General features: G+C 36.6%; 1 protein-coding gene across 1 annotated transcript in view; it reads right to left on the bottom strand.

Annotated features, from left to right (window-relative positions):
- Positions 1-541: 541 nt before the first annotated feature.
- The window catches only part of LOC123566702 (protein-cysteine N-palmitoyltransferase HHAT-like), a 67,741-nt gene continuing 48,139 nt past the window's right edge, over positions 542-20,143 (bottom strand). Inside the window, exon 11 of the mRNA XM_053546714.1 lies at positions 542-631. Within this exon, the coding sequence (XP_053402689.1) occupies positions 542-631 (90 nt within the window). The remainder of the gene's footprint in view (positions 632-20,143) is intronic.

Consider the following 20,143-nt stretch of genomic DNA (forward strand, 5'->3'; position numbering starts at 1 on the left):
GTTGAGTATGTAGATACAGAAAGGCATGTGTAAAAACAAAAACAAATATTTCAAAGCGTTGCCACAAGAAAAAAAAAGTAAACATACACACCCTGTATGCTCCAAAATCTGTTGTATAACTTTGTCCGTCTGAACGCCATTCATCCATTTATTTCACTGCCTACATGTAGAGGTACCTTTCCACGGAAACCCTGTTGAGTGTATAAATACAGAGAGGCATGTGTAAAAACAGAAAGAAATATATTAGTGTTTTCACAAATAAAAGGAAGTACACATACCCTATGTGATCCAGAATCTGCTGTATAACTGTGAACATATGAACGCCGGTCATCCATTATAAATATTGCCTTGATGCCGAGGTACGTTTCCGTGGTAACCCTGTTGAGGTTGAGTGTATACATACAGAAATGCATGTGTGAAACAGAAAAACAATATTACATAGAATTTACACAAGAAAGAAAAAGTAAACATACACACCCTTTATGCTCCAACTCAGCTCTAGCGGAAGAAATAAACTAATTGTACAGACAAATTATATACCTCATTGCATCTCCATATCCGTCTGCATCTCCATATCCGTCTGTATCTTCATATACGTCTGCGTCTTTATTCTCCGGTTACCCCCGACATCCTAGTAGAAAAAACAGCTGTACAAAACAAAAAGATAAAAGCAGAAATAAAATAGAACTACTGAGTGCGCGCGTTTACCAAGATGGCGTCGGCACCTTATGTCTGTCGTCTGCAACATAGCTGCACCATCCGTCCACCAAAAACCATTGTAAAATCTATGATATCATCACACGTGATTGTAGTCAACATTAGCCACCATGTTTGAAGAATCTGCAGAGAAATACTCACAAAACAGGATAATCTAAATATGAGCCGTGCCATGGGAAAACCAACATAGTGGGTGTGCGACCAGCATGGATCCAGACCAGCCTGCGCATCCGCGCAGTCTGGTCAGGCTCCATGCTGTTCGCTTTTAAAGCCTATTGGAATTGGAGAAACTGTTAGCGAACAGCATGGATCCTGACCAGACTGCGCGGATGCGCAGGCTGGTCTGGATCCATGCTGGTCGCACACCCACTATGTTGGTTTTCCCATGGCACGGCTCATATGTATAAGAAAAAAATTAGACGGGAAGCTTAAGCTGTTATAAGAATTGGGTATGCACATTTTTCAAAGGAGTTGAGCATATTATACATACCTGTTCGTGATTAAGAGATCATCACATTTTGTGTGTTCTGTTTTTCAGTATCCGTCTGCGTCTTTATTCCCAAAGCACCCCAATATTCTACAAATAAAACAACAAAAAACAAGAGCACCGCCTTGCGGGTGCTGACGCTCATCTGATTTTTTTGTATAATAGAAAAATTGTCCTACCCATGATTTTCTAAGTCCAAAAAGGCCATAATTCTTGCAACTAGCAGGATGGAGTTATGTTTCTTGATGTATAGAGTCAGTTTATGATGGTGAACAACAGTTGCAAGTTTCAAAGCAATAGCTTTGATAGTTTAGGAGAAAAGTTTGCCTAAACATAAAACTTAACCAATAAATCTGATATTTTCTAAGTCCAAAAGGGGGCATAATTCTTGCAAAAAACAGGAGAGAGTTATGTTTCTTGCTGTACAGGGTCAGCTTTTGATGGTGAACAAGTGTTGCAAGTTTCAAAGCAATACCTTTGATAGTTTAGGAGAAAAGCTGACCTGAACATAAAACTTAACCAGGCAACGCCGACGCCGATCAAGTGATGACAATAACTCATTTTTTTTTAAAAATCAGATGAGCTAAAAACTGTTGGAGACTTTCATAGTAAATAATTATTTTAAGTTTCAAGCCAATAGCTTTGATAGTAACAGAGATATTTGACTTTATCTAAAACTTTAACCAACGGCGACGCCGGGGCGAGTGCAATAGTTCTACTTTTTCTTCAAAAAGTCGAGCTAAAAGGAAGCATACACACCTTGTATGTCCCACATTGTACTGTAAATATGTACATCTGAACGTCGGTCGTCCATTACACCATTGCCTAGATGTTGAGGTATGTTTCCATGATAACCCGGTTGAGGTTGAGTGTATAGATGCAGAAATTTTCTCACTGCTGTTTGTATACTTGGTCGTCAGCAATCCATTTATAATTGCCTACATGAAGATGTAAGTTTCTAAGGTAACCCTGTTGAGTGTATAAATACAGAGAGGCATGTGTTAAAACAGAAAGAAATATATCAAAGCATTTTAACAAGAAAAAAAGGAAGCCGCGCATGCACACCATATTTGGTCCAAAATCTGCTGTATAACTTTGTACATCTGAACGCCGATCATCTTTTTATACCATTGTCTAGATGTAGAGGTACGTTTCCTTGGTAACCTTGTTTAGTATATAGATATAGAGAGACATGTGTAAAAAGAGAAACATCAAAGTATTGCCACAAGAAAGAAAAAGTAAACATACACTCTAGCTGTGTGCTATACATTCTGCTGTATATCTGAACGCCGGTCATTTATACATGTACTACTGCCTAGATGTAGACATATTTCCATGGTAGCCCTGTTGAGAGTTTAAGACACAAGAAGGCATGTGTAAGAACAGAAATAAATATTCATTTAACTGGTACCTTAGAAAATCCAAGAAAATATGAAAACGTATACATATCATAAATGCCCCTTCGTGCATAAAATGTATATGTGCCTTGACCTTTGCAACTAAAACACAACTTGGCGATTTTGATAAATCTAAATGTCTCACTTGCCAATAAACCTATTTTTCAAAACATGTTTCCATGGCAACATCACGTGCATGCGACAAATGACTCAAAATTAGTGAAGGCGATCAATGAACTATATTACAGCCAAAACGTCGGTTTTCCGTCAAGCAGACGAAGATTTTCGTTTCCATGGTGATCAAATTGAGTATACAAAAAAGCTGCTCATAAGCCAGCGTGCTCGACTTATTCGACAACTAAAGTCAAACATGAGATATTATAACTTATTACAAATTATGATTTTATTATGGCAACACTTCAACCTGAATTTCCAAGTTAAAACGACGGATATAATTTGAATTAATTTCAACCAAGAGTTCTTTTAAATTAACTTTGTTAAAAACGGAGACTGTTGTCAGTCGAGTAAGCAAGTCTTAGAGTGATGTAACCTAGTTATTTATAGATGTGACTGAGATACAGCTTCTGTTACTTGAATGCAAATTTAACACAATTATTTTAATTAACAAGAGCTGTCTGTAAGACAGCGCGCTCCACTATTCGGCGATTTGACAGTAAAATGAATATGTCTCAATAAGAGACCTCTGCTTTAAAAGGAAGATACACCGAGGAGCATAATTCTGTCAAGAACACAAATTAGAGTTATAGGGATTGTTACCACACATGCACATGATGATGGTAAAATATATTTTGAGTTTCAAGTCATAACCTTATACAGTATCAAAGTTATGTCCAGAAAACGAAGAGTGTCAAAAAAATTAAGTATGAAAGGGGCATAATTTGGTCAAAAATACAAATCAGAGTTATGGGGATTGTCACCAATCATGCAGATGATGCTGGTAAAGATAACCTTCAAGTTTCAAGTCTTTATCTTAAATTGTACTAAAGTAACATCAAGAAGGCGAACATTGCCTGAAAAATTTAAGTATGAAGCATAATTCTGTCAAAAATACAGTTAGAGTTATGGGGATTGTAACACACATTATAAAGAAATGTTTTCAAGTCATAATCTTTTAAAGAACCAAAGATATGTCTATAAACAAAGCTTTCAAAAAAAATTAACATGAAAATAATTTCAAATATAACAACTTTGTGACCTTGACCTTGGGTATAATGGGCTCATCCCCTTAACTTACTTTGTTTGTATGCTGGACAGTGTTTATGTGAACTTACAATATTATATAAGCAACAATAACAAAGATATGACAGAAAAACAAAGGTTGCCGAAAACGTATAACACCTTGGTGACCTTGACCTTTGGTATAATGAGCCCAGCCCCTGCACATACTTTGTTTGTATGCTGGATAATGTTTATGTGAAGTTACAGTAAGATATAAGCAATAGCAACAAAGATATGACACAAAAACAAAGGTTGCCGAATAACTTTAACCTTAAAAATAACCTAAGTATAAAACCTTGGTGACCTTGACCTTCGGTATAATGGGTCCAGCCCAGGCATATACTTTGTTTGTATGCTGAATAATGTTTATGTGAAGTAACAGTAAGATATAAGCAACGGCAACAAAGACATGACAGAAAAACAAACTGTTGCCGAAAAACTTTAACCTTAAAAATAACCAAAGTTTAACACCTTGGTGACCTTGACCTTATGTATAATGGGTCCAGCCCCTGCACAAACTTTGTTTGTATAATGGACAATGTTTATGTGAAGTTACATTAAGATAATTATAAGCAATAGTAATAAAGATATGACAGAAGAAAAAAGGTTGCTGAAAAACTTTAACCACGAAAGCTCACGCTGATGCCGACGCCGACGCCGGGGCGAGTAGAATAACCCCGCTATTCTCCGAATAGTGGAGCTAAAAACGACCATACTTTGTATCAAATTCAACCAAGTTTTGATGACTTGGAAGCATTGTGTGGTGAAGATTCAATCCAATACATAAAGTTGATACTGAGATGTCTAAATAGAAAAGGGGCCATGATATGTATAAAATTCAAACAAGAGTTATCTAATATAGTTATTTCAGTAGGTTTGGTGCCTGGAATTTGGAAAACGTTATATAAGGTTTTAATCCAAAACATACAATGGTTACTAAGATATGATCTTAAACATGAAATTTTAAGTAAGGTATGATGACGACGCCAGGTTGAGTAAAATAGCCCTCAATATTCTCCGAAAAGTCGAGCTAAAATTATGGAAGATTATTTATGCAAAAATTCTATTATTGTATTTGATCAAACGCTTTATGATTAATGACAACTATTATTGCATTTGGTAAAGTGCTTTATTGTTGATGACAAACATTATTGCATTTGGTCAAATGCTTTATGATTCATGACAAACATTCAATTGCATTTTGTCAAATGCTTTATGATTGTAGACAAATGTATGTTATGTAACGCAATTTTGATGAATATAAACACTATATGCTTGGTGTTTGATAACATACTTCCTGCATAGCTCTATATCAAATGTTCGCATGCATATACTTCTATTAGTCTGGTGCACAGAATAAATCAACTGTTTGCATGTATGACCATACTTTGATTTTGTAAAGTAGCTCTTCCATAATGCGTTTGTATTAATTACAGTTTTAAATAGGAAAAAAAGAAATTTCGACACTTGGCACAGCGACAATGCACTATCCACCATACACTAAGTTCCTTGTCTTCAACGAAGCCGGGAACCGGCAAATTTTGATAAATTTTAACGCTAGGGGCACCACATGTCCTAAAATTATAAGGACTGATCCCCAGGCTTGTTCAATTGCTATAAAGGAACAACAACGAACAAGTTCTTTTAAATTGCCAGTATGTTTTAAAAATAAAAATTGTTTCTTCACTAACTTGCTTACAATCTATCCAAACAACATATAGAGTACCTTCCATGTGAAAAAAAAACTTACAGAAAATGTCATAATCGTAAAGAAAAAATGTGAAAATGAAAGTAAGATAGATCTCCGGTTCTAAATTTAGCGCGTTCAAACGTGGTTATTAATAAAACCCGACCCGGCCCAAACCACGGAAATAGCCGATTCTGATTGTACGGAAACCACCAGTAACTTACGGACGGAAGGCTAATATAATTACGAATGATATCGTGTCGATATCAACTTACATATTTAGAATTTAGTAAAAAAAAAAACACTGAACTTTATGATGCCCGCGAGGAACTTCTTTGATGAATGGGTTAAAACTGCGTGTTCTTTCTGGTTGCAAAAACGTCTTAATATAATTTGTAAACTTGTACACAGGAAATCGTTATACATAGCGTTGTTTTGACGAGCCCGATATTTTGTATCGTTATCATTATATACTATCTTATAATCACGTTTTGTCCAAAAAGTTGTTATATTTCGAAGAAAGGAATTCCTCTCGGGCCTCAAAGAGTTTCTGTTTCACCTGTGCATTCCCAAAGCCTAAATAATTCTTTGTGTCCGGTAACATGCCTAAAAAAATAGGTAGTAAAAAGGCAGGATTTTTTATACTTTTTTGTTCAATGAGACTTTACGGAAATTATTTTTATGTCAAAAAAAATGAATACGAATAATTTCTAATATCACTGACAATTTTTAGAGAATAGAATGAGCAGTTTTTTAAAACTTTTTATTAAAAAAAATCTCAAAGACCATAAAACAAATATATAGAAACAAATAGTGAGATAGGTTTGTTCACGCAGGATTCTGAGTATCTCTTGAACTTAGTCGACTGAATTGACGTACGATGAAAGTCACAGATTGAATATATTGTGGTACATTGCAGTTTGTGGCATAATCGATTTCATATTCGGCAGGTTCCTATAATGTTTTAATATAATTATATATATATATATATTTTTTTTTTTTAAGTTTGCAAGTGATCTCTGAATAAACTGACTTACTTAAGTTATATTCAAATTAGTTCAAAACTATATAGAGTAGAATCGAGATACAAATTTTACCTTTTTTCATTTTTGTACAGATGTCTCGTAAACCGGAGGTCGCGGGGTCGAATCCTGTCAGCGGATTTTGACCGTGACTCCAACAGTCCCTTTTTTCGGTGCGAGTACTGGTTACTTTCCAGGAAGCAGTCATCGAGTGTATTTCACATTAGTTGGTGAACCAAAACTCGACGCGAAAAAGAAATCTTTTAAATGGGAACAAAATTACAATTTAACTGCACTCAATATACAGAACGATTCACACTGTTTCGTGAAAAAAGACCAAGTAAACTTGAACTTGTTAAGGTTCGTTTGGATATTTACCAATGCTCTACACTTTCAGATTATGAATTTAGATACTTCAAAATTAAACTTCAATGGTTAGACATATCTTGCAAAACTTTGCAATTTATTAAGGTTGATTTGATATATTATTGTATACAGAATGCCTTTTCAGTCAGTTTGCTAGTGCTCGGCATTTTTGATACATAACAACTGAAGGATCGTTTGAGCCCGCTAATCATAATTTACAAATAAGTCTCGAAAAAGCAAAATAAAACTTTGAACGGATGTTGTTTCTTCAAATCTCACAAATTTCTTCATTAAGATTTTTTTTTTGTAAATTTATCAATATCACAATGTACTGCAGACGATTTACTCTAACACTGCTTACTTTACTATGGTTACGTGACCACACCGGAAGTGAACTGTACTTGGATCTATATTGAGCAGCTTTAATGCTGTCGCATTCTGAGACCTTACGTTTTGTGAGTTTTTCATTGCTAGAACCAAACCTATTGTAATTATGCAAATAAAACTGTTGCTGTTCTTTTGTATATACCGAGTAATTGTACGATAGTTTGCAGTTTTTTACGAAAGATCTGAGTGTAATTTTTCAGCTATAATTGGTTTGTTAAACTGCCCATGTGTGGCCAAATCCATTAGGGTTGAGCTAAAATGTGATTTCTCGACGCGATTTGCGTAAGGAGTTTCAATACAATGCAATATCGGGTGAAAATCAACTTTTACTATTATTTAAACAAGTTATGAAGGATGCAACTTGTTTCTGGAAAATCCCGCTCATTACACTTTCTTTACCGTAAAGTTGAAAAAAAATTGTAAGGTTAAAACTTTTCTGAGATGCTATATAGTTGTGACGTTTCTGTTTTACGGAGATTAATTTATTTTTTGGGTTTCCATTATATCCAAAAAGTAATTATGTTTCATTTGGTATAGCAGGCCCATTATTAAAACCTATATGTTTTCAAATGGAATGACTAAGTAGTGTGTTCTTTTTTCACAAAAAATAGGCCGGGTTCACACATGTATGAACACAAGATAAAGTAATTTAATCCTATGTATAAATAAGCGCATCATCTTTTAATCAGTACGAAAGTATCGATCTCTCATAGGGAGACACGAAAATGTAATATCACATGCGCAGAAAAACAAAATAGCGTTGTTGCGCATGTGATATGAAATTATTGTTTTATCATTAAATCTATATTTATAGTCCTTTCCATTGTTCTAGATGTAGTCACATGTTCAACGATAAAAAATCGTATTTTTTCGAAGGCGGAGCCAAACACACATATTGACCTCCAGCTGTGACGTCCACACGTTATTACGTTAAAACAATGCGACATCGTATACAATTAACCACGAAAGATGACCTAAGGCTGCAGACATTTGTATCTAATGTTTATACTTATGAGTAGGCTGGATTTGATAATAAAACAATTGTCGTTTTTATGTGTGGTCGATATGTGGATTTATCGACCTGTTAAAGCGATATCAAGTCGATAAATTCGCTCGAGGTTGATATTGCTTTTATCAGGCCGATAAATCCACATATGAGCCAAGCCATGAGAAAACCAACATTGTCTATTGCGATTAGTTTTTAGTTTATACAAATTTGTTTTAGCTCGATTGTGATGAAAGCTTCAAGCTTATTGTAACCACTATTGAGTCCGCTTCCTGGAAAAACCAGTACTGGTGTCATATGAGAAGTCATGGTAGTGACCCCAGTGGGGCTCGAACCCACGACCTCTGGATTGAGCGGCCAACACCTTATCCACTAGACCACCGCTCCCCATTGCGATTAGAGAAACCGTTAGCAAACAGCATGGATCCTGACCAGACTGGGCGGATGTTGGTTTTCTCATGGCGCGGCTCATATCGACCTCACCAAAATGCAAATTACTAGAGTTATGCATAACAAAAAAGTGAAAAGAAAACATACATATACGATATGCTTAAAGTCTTGAAAACACGTCCATCTATGATCTGTAGGTCTATGTATCACTGTATGGTTTTGATCATTGCCACCGTAAGACACCACTTAAAATGCAAGAAATGAAAAAAGAAAAAAAACACGATTTTGATTAACGTAAATACCTCGCTTCACATTAAAGCTGTCAAAAAAAAACAATTTCCACTGCAAGATGACTTATTTGAGTCCTACGACTCAAAATCAGTGCAGGTGATCCATGAAAAATATTTTGCAAAAGTTACTGAACACCGACCATCTATTTCCGCATGTGTATACATCTACATCTACATGTTACTCACAAGCAATGGAACAGTATAAAGTGTGCTAAAAGACAGATAAAAACAAGGGAGACTGAGCTGTAGTACATGACCGCCGCCAGCCTGTCAGAGAAGATATTTAGGCTGGGGCTTGACTGAATATATATCTGGGAAGAGCATTCCAGTATCTCATGGTTCTGGGGAAGGAAGAATTTGAGTAATACCGGGTGCGTGACTGGGGTATGAGAAAATTTAGGTTTCTTGTTGGTATCAGGTGGTTGTGGTCAACAAAGACTAGATTATACTGGGTTTCATATAAAAAATAAGAGAGTTTTGAATTCTGCAATGTTCTAGAGATTTCAACTGGCGTTATTGAATCATTTTAGTTACATTATCAGTAAAGTCATAGTTGTGCAGCCCTCTGGACACTCTCAATTTTACTGGTAAGGTGTTTTTGCCAGGGGTGTCATACAACGGAGCAATATTCTTACTGAGGTCTTACTTAGGTGTAAATGTTCATCAAAAGTGTTACGAGACCATCCCTCAGGTGAATCTTGATTTTGGAAATGTACACCTCATAGACCATTACTATTTATGATGAACATACTAAATTGTTCAAAGGAAAAATGAAATGTTTTATACCACGGTAAGCTTCTTTGAGAACCTTATTTGCATAATATTACATTACTTTGACTGCCAATGTTCTATTTTGTGAAAACTATCATTCACGTGGACAGCCTATAAGTACGTGTGATTCAAGAGAAAATTTATAACTCCAGAACAACCTCTTTTTCAAGAAACTTCTGCTTATTCTGAACAGTCAGTTTGGTATACATTTTATGAAAACCTAAGGCCTATGGGGCGTAAAAAACATAAAACAAATATTCACCTAAGGGTTTCAAAACACGTCACATGAACCTTTAGTGTATTAGATATAAAAACAAACATTTTTTCGTTATGTTGCCTATAGACATTTAAGACAAAAAAGAAAACATACATGCCCTATATGCTCCAATTCTGAAAACACGTCCGCCAATGTTCTGTATAAAATTATGGTTTCCATCTATGTCACCGTGGCAACCCGGAAAACTGAAAAAAAAAGAAGCATGGTTTTGTTAAACGTACATGTCTCACTTGTAATTAAACCTGTCAAAGCAATTTTAAAACATTTGTTTCCGTGGCAACATCACTTTTATGATACTTCGTCAACAGAAAGACTCAGAATCTGTGTAAAACTAAATTTTTAACAAAACTTTTCGGGCCTAACCTTTTTGAAACTGGCTTTTCATGCCCAGTGGAATACATTAAAGCTATGAATGTTCTTATTATTCTTTATTATCAGTCCAAAGAAACAGTGGCATCAGCTATTTCTCTAGAAAAAAAAACTTGCGTTTAAAGCAATTTAAATGCTAGTCGCAGGTAAAAAATGGATGGAAAACGCAAAATTAATCATTCATAAGATAACCAGAAGAAATGAGAAAAGAAAGAACGACAGAAATATAAAGAAAGTAGAAAAGAAAACAGAGAAAGAAAACATACGTACCATTTTTAACGTCTCCCTCCAAAAACCCACGCTAACAATAATAATATGTAGTCACAAAAGTCAAGTGCTAAGTGAACTGAGCATAAACAGTGCCCCGGGACGTGTTGATTAATTCACAAAGGGTGAGTGAATTGTGTAAGACTGTGTCAAATATGTTTTTGTACAAGTTCGCTAGTTTCCGGGTCATTGCACCGCTATTCTGTGTAGCAATTGTTATGGGTGGTGGTAACCGCCAAAATTAGTAAATATACAATCCATTCATAAACAAGTCAGTCAGTGCAGTGCATTTCAACGCCGTCTAGTCTAAAATTCCATCCCGTCCAATATATTTGCATTCAACGCATTGCATTTTGAGACCATTTAATATAAAACTTCATTCCATATATTTAAACATGGAACTTGAAAAACTTGTTGCGATGCACCGTAATATGAAATCATTCAACAAAACATGATACCATACAGCTCAATGTGAGATCGTTTAACACAACAGGAGTACATGCAGTGTAAAGTATTATAGATTCTGGATTAGTTTTACATGAAAATATCTTAAATTTTTTCCTAAAACCGACCTTGTGGAAAACTTCTAACATTTAATTGTAAACAGTTCCTGCGATTTATCTCAGTACTAAAAGGGACCTAATTTTCGTGAACCATCTTTCTTCTTAGTTTAAGCTTTGTCAGAAGTACGCTTCGTGAAACAGACTCAGTAATAGAAATAATAATGACAAAATTAACAAACACTAAAAGATTTCCAGAGTTAATTATTAATGGTATAAAATCAATGATAACATGGAATTCATACGACCTGTAAGGGGATTTGTCGGGCCTGATCCAGAAATTTTTGCCGGGGGGAGGGGGGCACCAGTCTTAAACGATGACGTCATCACCAAGGCGCATAGCAAGGTAATGAAGGGGTGCCTTTGCCAATGTTGGGGAATTCAGGGGGTCTTCCCCAGAAATTTGTTTGAAATACAGGTATGAAATGGTATCCTCAGGTGCATTTATTGGTGTGTGTACTCTCCTTATATTATGGAGGTCAGGGGGCTCTCCCCCTGGAATATTTTAAATACAGGCATGAAATGGTGGCCTCTGGTGCATTTTAGGTCTAAATTTTGAGGTATTGTAGGGGTACTTTCCTTCTTGATTGTGTGGTCAGGGGGCTCTCCCCTGGAAATTTTTGTAATACAGGTATGAAATGTTGGCTTCTAGTGCGTTTCGGGGTCTAAATTTTGAGAAAAAATATTCCTTTGCCAAAATAGTAGGGTGAATCTTTGATGAGTATAGGTCACTTCTTAGCCAACTTGGGGAGGGGGAGGGCCCTTGGCCCGGCCCTGGATCCAAACATTGTACAGTGAAGTACATGTAATTAAGACATTCTGTCTAAATTGATTTTATATCATTAATGATTAACTCTAAGAAGAAAGATGTTTCGTTTCACAAACATAAGGTCCCTTCCAATACTGAGATAAATCGCAGGAACTGTTTGAAATTAAATGTTAGAATTTTTCCACAAGGTCGATTTTAGGACAAATTTTAAGATATCTTTATGTAAAATTGATCCAGAATCTATATTTATTTTATGCTTTCCAGTGAATTATAGAGTTTTCTCAGTGAAATAAAAGTGATAATCCACAGTTTTGAAACAGTAGATTATCATTTTTATTTTTCACTGTTTTTGCCGAACTAGTTCCGGTTCTCCGTCGCATTTGACGTCAAATTGTATACCGAGCGTTATGAATACCGGGGACCATAATGACGATGACGTTGTTAAAATGACGTCATTTGTGTTATGCTTTGTGTTGACCTTTCCCGCGATTTTCGACATTTTATAAATTACGCAACAAAAGTAGAGTTTTACACTTGAAATAAAAAGAAAATTTGTTTGTGTCAGTGAAATATCAATTTTATTTCACTCGTGAGCACCAAAAAAGTCATTTTCACGAGTGGCGTAGCCACTCGTGAAAATATCAGTTTTTGATGCTCACTTGTGAAATAAAATTGATATTTCACTGAACCAAACAAATATCCTCTATTTATTACAGGTCAAACTTATAAGCTGATAGTTTTATTAACATTTTACAAAGCACGTACTCGTGTTTCGTGAAACGGCTCACATTTGGCTGCTTGGCGTCAAATTTTGATACACCGCTCCAAATCACACAACACGGTTTCAGTATGCATTACACGGCGCCAAGCTTTAAATAATGAATCGTTTCATTTTTCACTGCACGAACTCATGTTGCGTTAAACGTCTTCGCATTGAACTGCATTAGACGGCGCCAAGTTTTAATAAATCAATAACAGGACAAACTTATGAACTGATAGTCTTACTAACCTTTTACAATACACGTACTCGTGTTTCGTTAAACGGCTTCACATCTGGCTGCTTGGCATCAAATTTTGATACGCCGCTCCAAAACACACAACACAGTTTCAGTATGCATTAGACGGCATGTTGCGTTAAACGTCTTCACATTGGACTGCATGGCAGCAAGTTTTTATACACCGCCCTTTATTACACAAAGTGGTTTCAATTAACAAATAATCTAGGCCTTCGAGTGGTTTATCGTCTGATTTACCACGGTTCAGAGTTCAGATGCGTAGGAATTGAACCACGAGGGCGCCAGCCCGAGTGGTTAAATACTGAAGCATATGAACGATGAACCGTGGTAAATTAGACGATAAATCACAAGAAGGCCTAGATTATTTTAATTCTAACATGCTCATTGATATATTTTAATAAATATTATGCTGGACTTCATTTACGCGAGGAGTAATGTATCAGACGTCATGCGGCAATTTGACGTCATAATTGACGTCATAATGCTCCCGCGCGTCAACCGTTGTTTATCGCAGAATATACAGAGCAGAGCTTGATTTCCTTCTTTGTTTAACTGGAAATCAAACCGAGTCATGTTAGAATTAACAAATAATCAAGGCCTTCGCGTTCTTTATCGTCTGATTTACTACGGCTCAGAGTTCAGATGCGTAGGAATAGAACCACGAGGGCGTTAGCCCGAGTGGTTAAATACTGAAGCATCTGAACGATGAACCGTGGTAAATAAGACGATAAATCACAAGCAGGCCTTGATTGTTTTCATTCTGACATGCTCATTGCTATATTTTAATAAATATTATGCTGGACTTCAATTACGCGAGGAGTAATGCATCGGACGTCATGCGGCATTTTGACGTCATAATTGACGTCATAATGCTCTCTAACCGGTCCGCGCGTCAACCGTTGTTTATCGCAGAATATACAGAGCTTGATTTTCTTCTTTGTTTAACTGGAAATCAAATCGAGCCATGTTAGAATTAACAAATAATCAAGGCCTTCGAGTGGTTTATCGTCTGATTTACAACGGTTCAGAGTTCAGATGCGTAGGAATTGGACCACGAGGGCGTTAGCCCGAGTGATTAAATACTGAAGCATCTGAACGATGAACCGTGGTAAATTAGACGATAAATCACAAGAAGGCCTTGATTGTTTTCATTCTAACATGCTCATTGATATATTTTAATAAATATAATACTTGACTTCATTTACGCGAGGAGTAATGTATCGGACGTCATGCGACGATTTGACGTCATAATTGACGTCATTATGCTGTCTTACCGGTCCGCGCGTCAACCATTGTTTATCGCAGAATATACAGAGCTTGATTTCCTTCTTTGTTTAACTGGAAATCAAATCGAATCATGTTAGAATATGCATTAGACAGCGTCAAGTTGTAATAAATTATTTCACTTTACACTGTACGTACTCATCTTGAGTTAAACGGCTTCACATTGAGCTGCATGGTATCATGTTTTGTTGGGTGATTTCGACATGTTTACGAATGGATTGTATATTTACTAATTTTGGCGGTAACCGCCGCCCATAAACTATGTCTTCCCAAAAGGTCAAGTTTTTTTTTTTTATGTAACATCATTTGTGGAGAAAATTCGTACAAATGCCGATTAAATTCGATGACTGACAGACTTTGACCAGTAGCCGCGCCCTCGGACTCATCTGCTGTATCTCATATGGCGATACCTTTGATCTGTGCCGGTGGTGACTTGTCTCAGGTAGCGACACGCAGCCGAAGGTCACATGTACAACTTCTCTATTCTCCAGTTGTGTTTTTTTTTCTATTACACCCCATTAAGTTTGGGACTGGACATGTTAGACGTTTTAAGTTTATAAGACCAGCCCCGCCTCGCCTCGCCCCGCCCCGCCCCGCCTCAGACCTTGCACCGAATTTCTTTACAAACAATATTTTCTCCAAAATGACATCAAACTACACGTGCCTGCATGGTAGGGACAACGTACGGTCTGGCTGGAGATTGGAACTTTCGAACTTAAAAACAGTGGACAATTCCGAAAACGGTTTCGAACATTTTAAGACTCCTCACGAAAACACTTTTTTTCAGGGATAGCGACCTTGCTGGACTTTCATCCTACAACAGCCACTTGGTCCGACCACAAAGTAGAAGTTATAAATAAACACAAATTAACATTGTTTTGTATTTTCTTATAATCACTCTATTGCCTTTTGAGCTTAACAGCAAAGCAAAACAACGTTTATTGCCTCGAAACTCACCTTTTCTTTGGAACAAATGACAATGAATGTGACTAAATTCATCCTGTTCTGTATCTTCCAGTGTTCCTAATAATTCACGCAATTTGGCACTTTTCTTAAAGAAAGTTAAATTATAAAATATATTTCAAATTCTGGCCAATCATGTTAAGGTTTACGAAAAGAAACTACCATGCAAAGGCACAGACACATTCACGCGCGCAAAAATAACCCTTCTCATCATCATCTTTTATGATGAATTTCGTGAAGACGTAATTTAATGTACTATAAATGTAATGTTTGACTGTTCGTTTGTTTGTTTTGGGTTTCGCGCCATTTCTCAATAGTATTTCAGTTATGTAACAGTGGATAGTTAACCTATCAAAGTGTTCCTGGATTCTGTTGCAATACTAACCTGTTCTCCGCAGGTAAGTGTCAACTTCTCCGCATGAATCAGAGGTGGAAGACGAGTGATTTCAGACAGTGTCTTTTATCAACACGTCACGGAAACATACACCTCGCCCTGGGACCGAACGCACGACCCTGCTATCCGTAGTTCTGAGCTCTCCCTTTTGAGCTAAGTGGGCGGGCTACAAATACAATGAGTTATACAAATGTACACATATGTTATGCAAAATATAAGCTCTTCATATTATCCAAACAAATGCATATACTCACGCACGTGCACACGCACACATTCGTGTTGTAAAGTCTGTTGAATTTATCTTTATTTTTTCTCTTGTGAAACACGACATTTAGCGTCGGTGTTGCGCCATACAACGATGATGGTACACATATAGCGTTAAACGTGCGACATATACCTGCAGATGAGTTTGCGACATTTAGCAGCGGCTGCGACATTTAATGTCAGCCATGAGACATTAAACGGTGTTTGTGACATTTAGCGGTGGTGTGATATTTAACGGTGCCACCACAATCATTAAACTAACCGTCCGTCAACATATATTTCAAAATTTAAGAAGACTTAGGAAAACAAATGTATTCGTCCGTTGAGCGCCAGAAGGGGCTATCCACATATGTACAAAGAATGCTGATAGCCCCTCCTGGCGCTTAACGGACGAAATGTATGAGATAGGGATTGTGAAGACTAACAAGAGCACCGCCTACGAGTGCCATCGTTCGTCTGCAAGTAATGGAAAATCTGTAAAAAAGGAGTTATATTTCAGATTTTCTAAGTAAAAAAGAGCCATGATTCTGACAAAATGCAAGTTAGAGTTATAATTCTTGGCATACATAGTCCCTTAATGATTATTAACAAGTGTGCAAAGTTTCAAAGTTGTAGCTGTTATAGTTGTTGAGAAAAGGTGACCTAAACAAACAAAAAAATAGCCAAGAAACTCAAATTTTCTAAGTACAAAAGGGGCCATAATTCTTATAAAATACATATCAGAGCCTCGGCCTACATAGACTCCTATTGATGATAAACAAGTGTGCAAAGTTTCAAAGCTGTAGCTCTTACAGTGTTTGAGAAAAGGTGGACCTAAACAAAACAAAAAATAACCGACACCGACGATCAAGTGACGACAATACCTCGTAGTTTTTTTCAAATATCAGACAAGCTAAAAAATCAATACAAAAAATACAGTAAAATCAAAACATCAAACTAGGGTTTCCCGCCAAAACTAATATTTTGAATCAAAATTCATCTGGCAGTTAGTTTAACAGCGTGTAAAACTTTCGAACAACTGGGCCCAGGTGTCCTATGCTGACTTTGGACTTGCTTACATATTTCATAATGTACACAGAAAAGTTTTTATTACGTGGAAAGAAATATGCTCGCTTTCTGTAAAAAAAAATAAAATGTTATGTGAAACAATTGTATGAATTTCTTAAAAATGTTCGTACGTTTTGCGTACCAAATTTCGTGCAAACTTCTTATGCAAGAAGGTTTGTGAAACAGGCACGAGGACTCGAACAAGGGTCCCGGCAGATTGTTCCAATGTGCTCTCAACAGATCTATCGGCCAGCTTATAAATGTTCTTAAAATATCGCCCTCGAATTTCTCCGATTATTATAAATTGATAACAAGTGCCGTAAAACTAAACAAGTAATGGAGTCACGGCCCATAAGCGGGCCACGCGCGGCACAAAATGACACAGGAAAACCGGGACTTGAAATACCGTCGCGATACTCTTCCGAGAGCTTACACATGTTCCGCCAAAGTTATAAGTACCCTGGGGTGTAAGACGGGATGTAAAACGAGTTTTTCTAGCATAGGAAAAACCACGGGAAAATCCTGTTTGGCATGCAAGAAAAAAAGAGTAAAAAAAGAGTTCTGCTACATTTGATCTAAAAATTTTGCGATTTCTGATTGTAGAACATTGTGATATCTGTATCTGCGACTCTAGAAAGCGTCAGGTATTGAATGTATCGCTGTAAGTTATTCTGCGGGACGCGTTTCTTCCAGTATCTTAATACTGTTAAAATACACGCGTTGACGTCACGTCGACCTACTACATTTCAGGCGCCATACATACGCAATGAAATAGTGCTTCCCTATTTTCTACTTGTTTACAGAAAATACATATTAGAATCGAATCAATATATAGCAGAACCATGTTTTTTACATGTCTTAATAATACAAATCGGTTATACGCCTCGTGTATAATTCACTCGGTCTTTGCTCTCGTAAAATTATTCCACAAGCGTAATCTCATCGTGACATGTTCAATTTCTAAAATTGGTCTGGTGTATATTGTTTCTTAACTTAAATTCCTACAGATAGCGGAAATGACATTAAAGCATATTAAGCTACCTGATACTTTGATCATTACGACAGGAATAGAACTAATTTGATGCTTAGTCTATCTGTTTTATCTTCCATTTTTTTGCAACAATCAGCAAATACAAAGTCTAAATTGATTTTGTTCCTGCTTCTGCTGCTTTTTAATTAGTTCTGAAGATAAGTACGTTTATGTAACTGGAATGTGACGTAACCCTATGTTCCTAATTTTCCTGTATTACCCTACAAGGTGTGTCTTTTCCGACAGAAACATTTCGTTTATGTGCACTAAATAGCTGAATCATATTTACAAGAGATAACTAATGGAGATGTACATAAAGATATTTCTCTGCATCAAGTTTGCTAAAAACAAATTTTAGGTCGATGACTTAGCTTTTTTATAGCATTAGTATCTTGAATTGACTTTAGCCTGTATAATCTAAAAATTTATTTCATAATCCATAATTTCAAACTGGGAGTTACGTGTAGGGGTATTTTGTTACAGTGTAAAGCAAAAGTATTTCCTAGAGTAACCATTGTAATTTGACATATACCTCCGAAGTGTGTTCCCTGATACGGAATAAGCGGTCTACTGCCACCTACCTATTTTCAAATACATATTATACGAAAAAAACAACATAAATGGTTAATTAGGACAATTCCAATTTGGCTTCAATGAGAAATCGTATATTCTTCTTGAAGTTACTTACATACCATGTTTTATCGCAATAACTCATTCAAAAATCATTTAATTGAGTGGAAAACGTTTTTACTTTTTTGAAACAGCGACATTGAACTTGGAACGCGTGGCGCAAATTAATTAATAAGAAAGGGTTTTGTGTAAGTTTTCTGCACACCAAGACATGTTCATTGAAATATATTGGTTAAAATTAAACTGGGCTTCATTTATTCCAGTAGTAAATAACCGGACGTCATGCGCAATTCGACGTCATAATTGACGTCGTAATGTGCTCTTACCGGTCCGCGCGTCTACCGTTATTTACCGCAGAATATACAGAGCTTGAACTTCTTAGTTTAACTGGCAATCAAATCGAGCCATGTTAGAATTCTTTACAGCTAGTAAACGTGACATTAACCTCGACTCATCTGATCAAAATGGCATCTCAAGCTCTGTAAAATTTTCAGTCTCGAGATTACTATGACCTTCCAAATGGATCTAATGACCATCAAAACGATAAAGGTCATCTACTGACCGCAGGCATTCATCCTATGTTTGTAAACTGTCGAATCTAGACAAATAGTTTTTTAGTCAATTTGAGCTGAAACTGTTTTCAGTGTCAAAGTCATTGCGACCTTCCCTATTGCTCTACTGCTCCCAAAACAATAGGGGTCACATACCCTGTAACTCAGTTTGATCTTTGACCTGATGATCCCACAAAACAACACGTTCATCTACTGACCACAGACAACCATCCTATATGAAGGTTGTATGCCAAATCGTTCTTTTCTTATTGAATGGAAACCGTTTTCAGTATCAAGGTCACTGCAATATTGACCTTAAACCAACCATCCTTTGAAATTTGATGACTGTGAACCAAAATATTCTTTAGTTCTTGAGCGGAAACTGTTTTTAGTATCAAGGTCACTGTAAGCTTTGATCTTCTGATCCCCAAGGCAACACAGGCCATCGGCTGGTCCAAAGCAATCATCCTATGAAGTTTCAGGAATATAGACCAGAAATTTTTTTAGTTATCGATCGGAAACCGATTTTCAGCTCAAGGTCAAAGCGACCTTGACCTTGAGCAACGGATCTCAAAAACAATAAGAGGCCATCTTATCTACCAAACCTGAGGTTCCTTCGCCGTGTGGAAGGACAGTCCAGTTACTATTTGCCGCCCCTTTGGTAGAGAGGGAAGAACTTTATCGTCTACCTTTATTCAATGTTTGAAGCTCAAATCCCTTTGAACCGGCATTCAAGCAAAGTAGGGATGGACAGACTGATGGTTCGATTACTATATGTATTCCTCCACAGTTTCGACAGTCTTTTTAATGTTGCACATTTTGTATTTTACGTATGTCGGCTGTGTGGTGTCTTTATAAGATTAGTAATAAAAAATTAACAAGGCAGTCTGAAAGACAGCTATATCCCCCACCGCTGTTATGGATAGTGAATGGTATTGGGTAGGAGCATTGACGTTGTTAAGT

This window comes from Mercenaria mercenaria, chromosome 1 (assembly GCF_021730395.1).
Source record: "Mercenaria mercenaria strain notata chromosome 1, MADL_Memer_1, whole genome shotgun sequence".
NCBI lineage: Eukaryota > Metazoa > Mollusca > Bivalvia > Venerida > Veneridae > Mercenaria > Mercenaria mercenaria.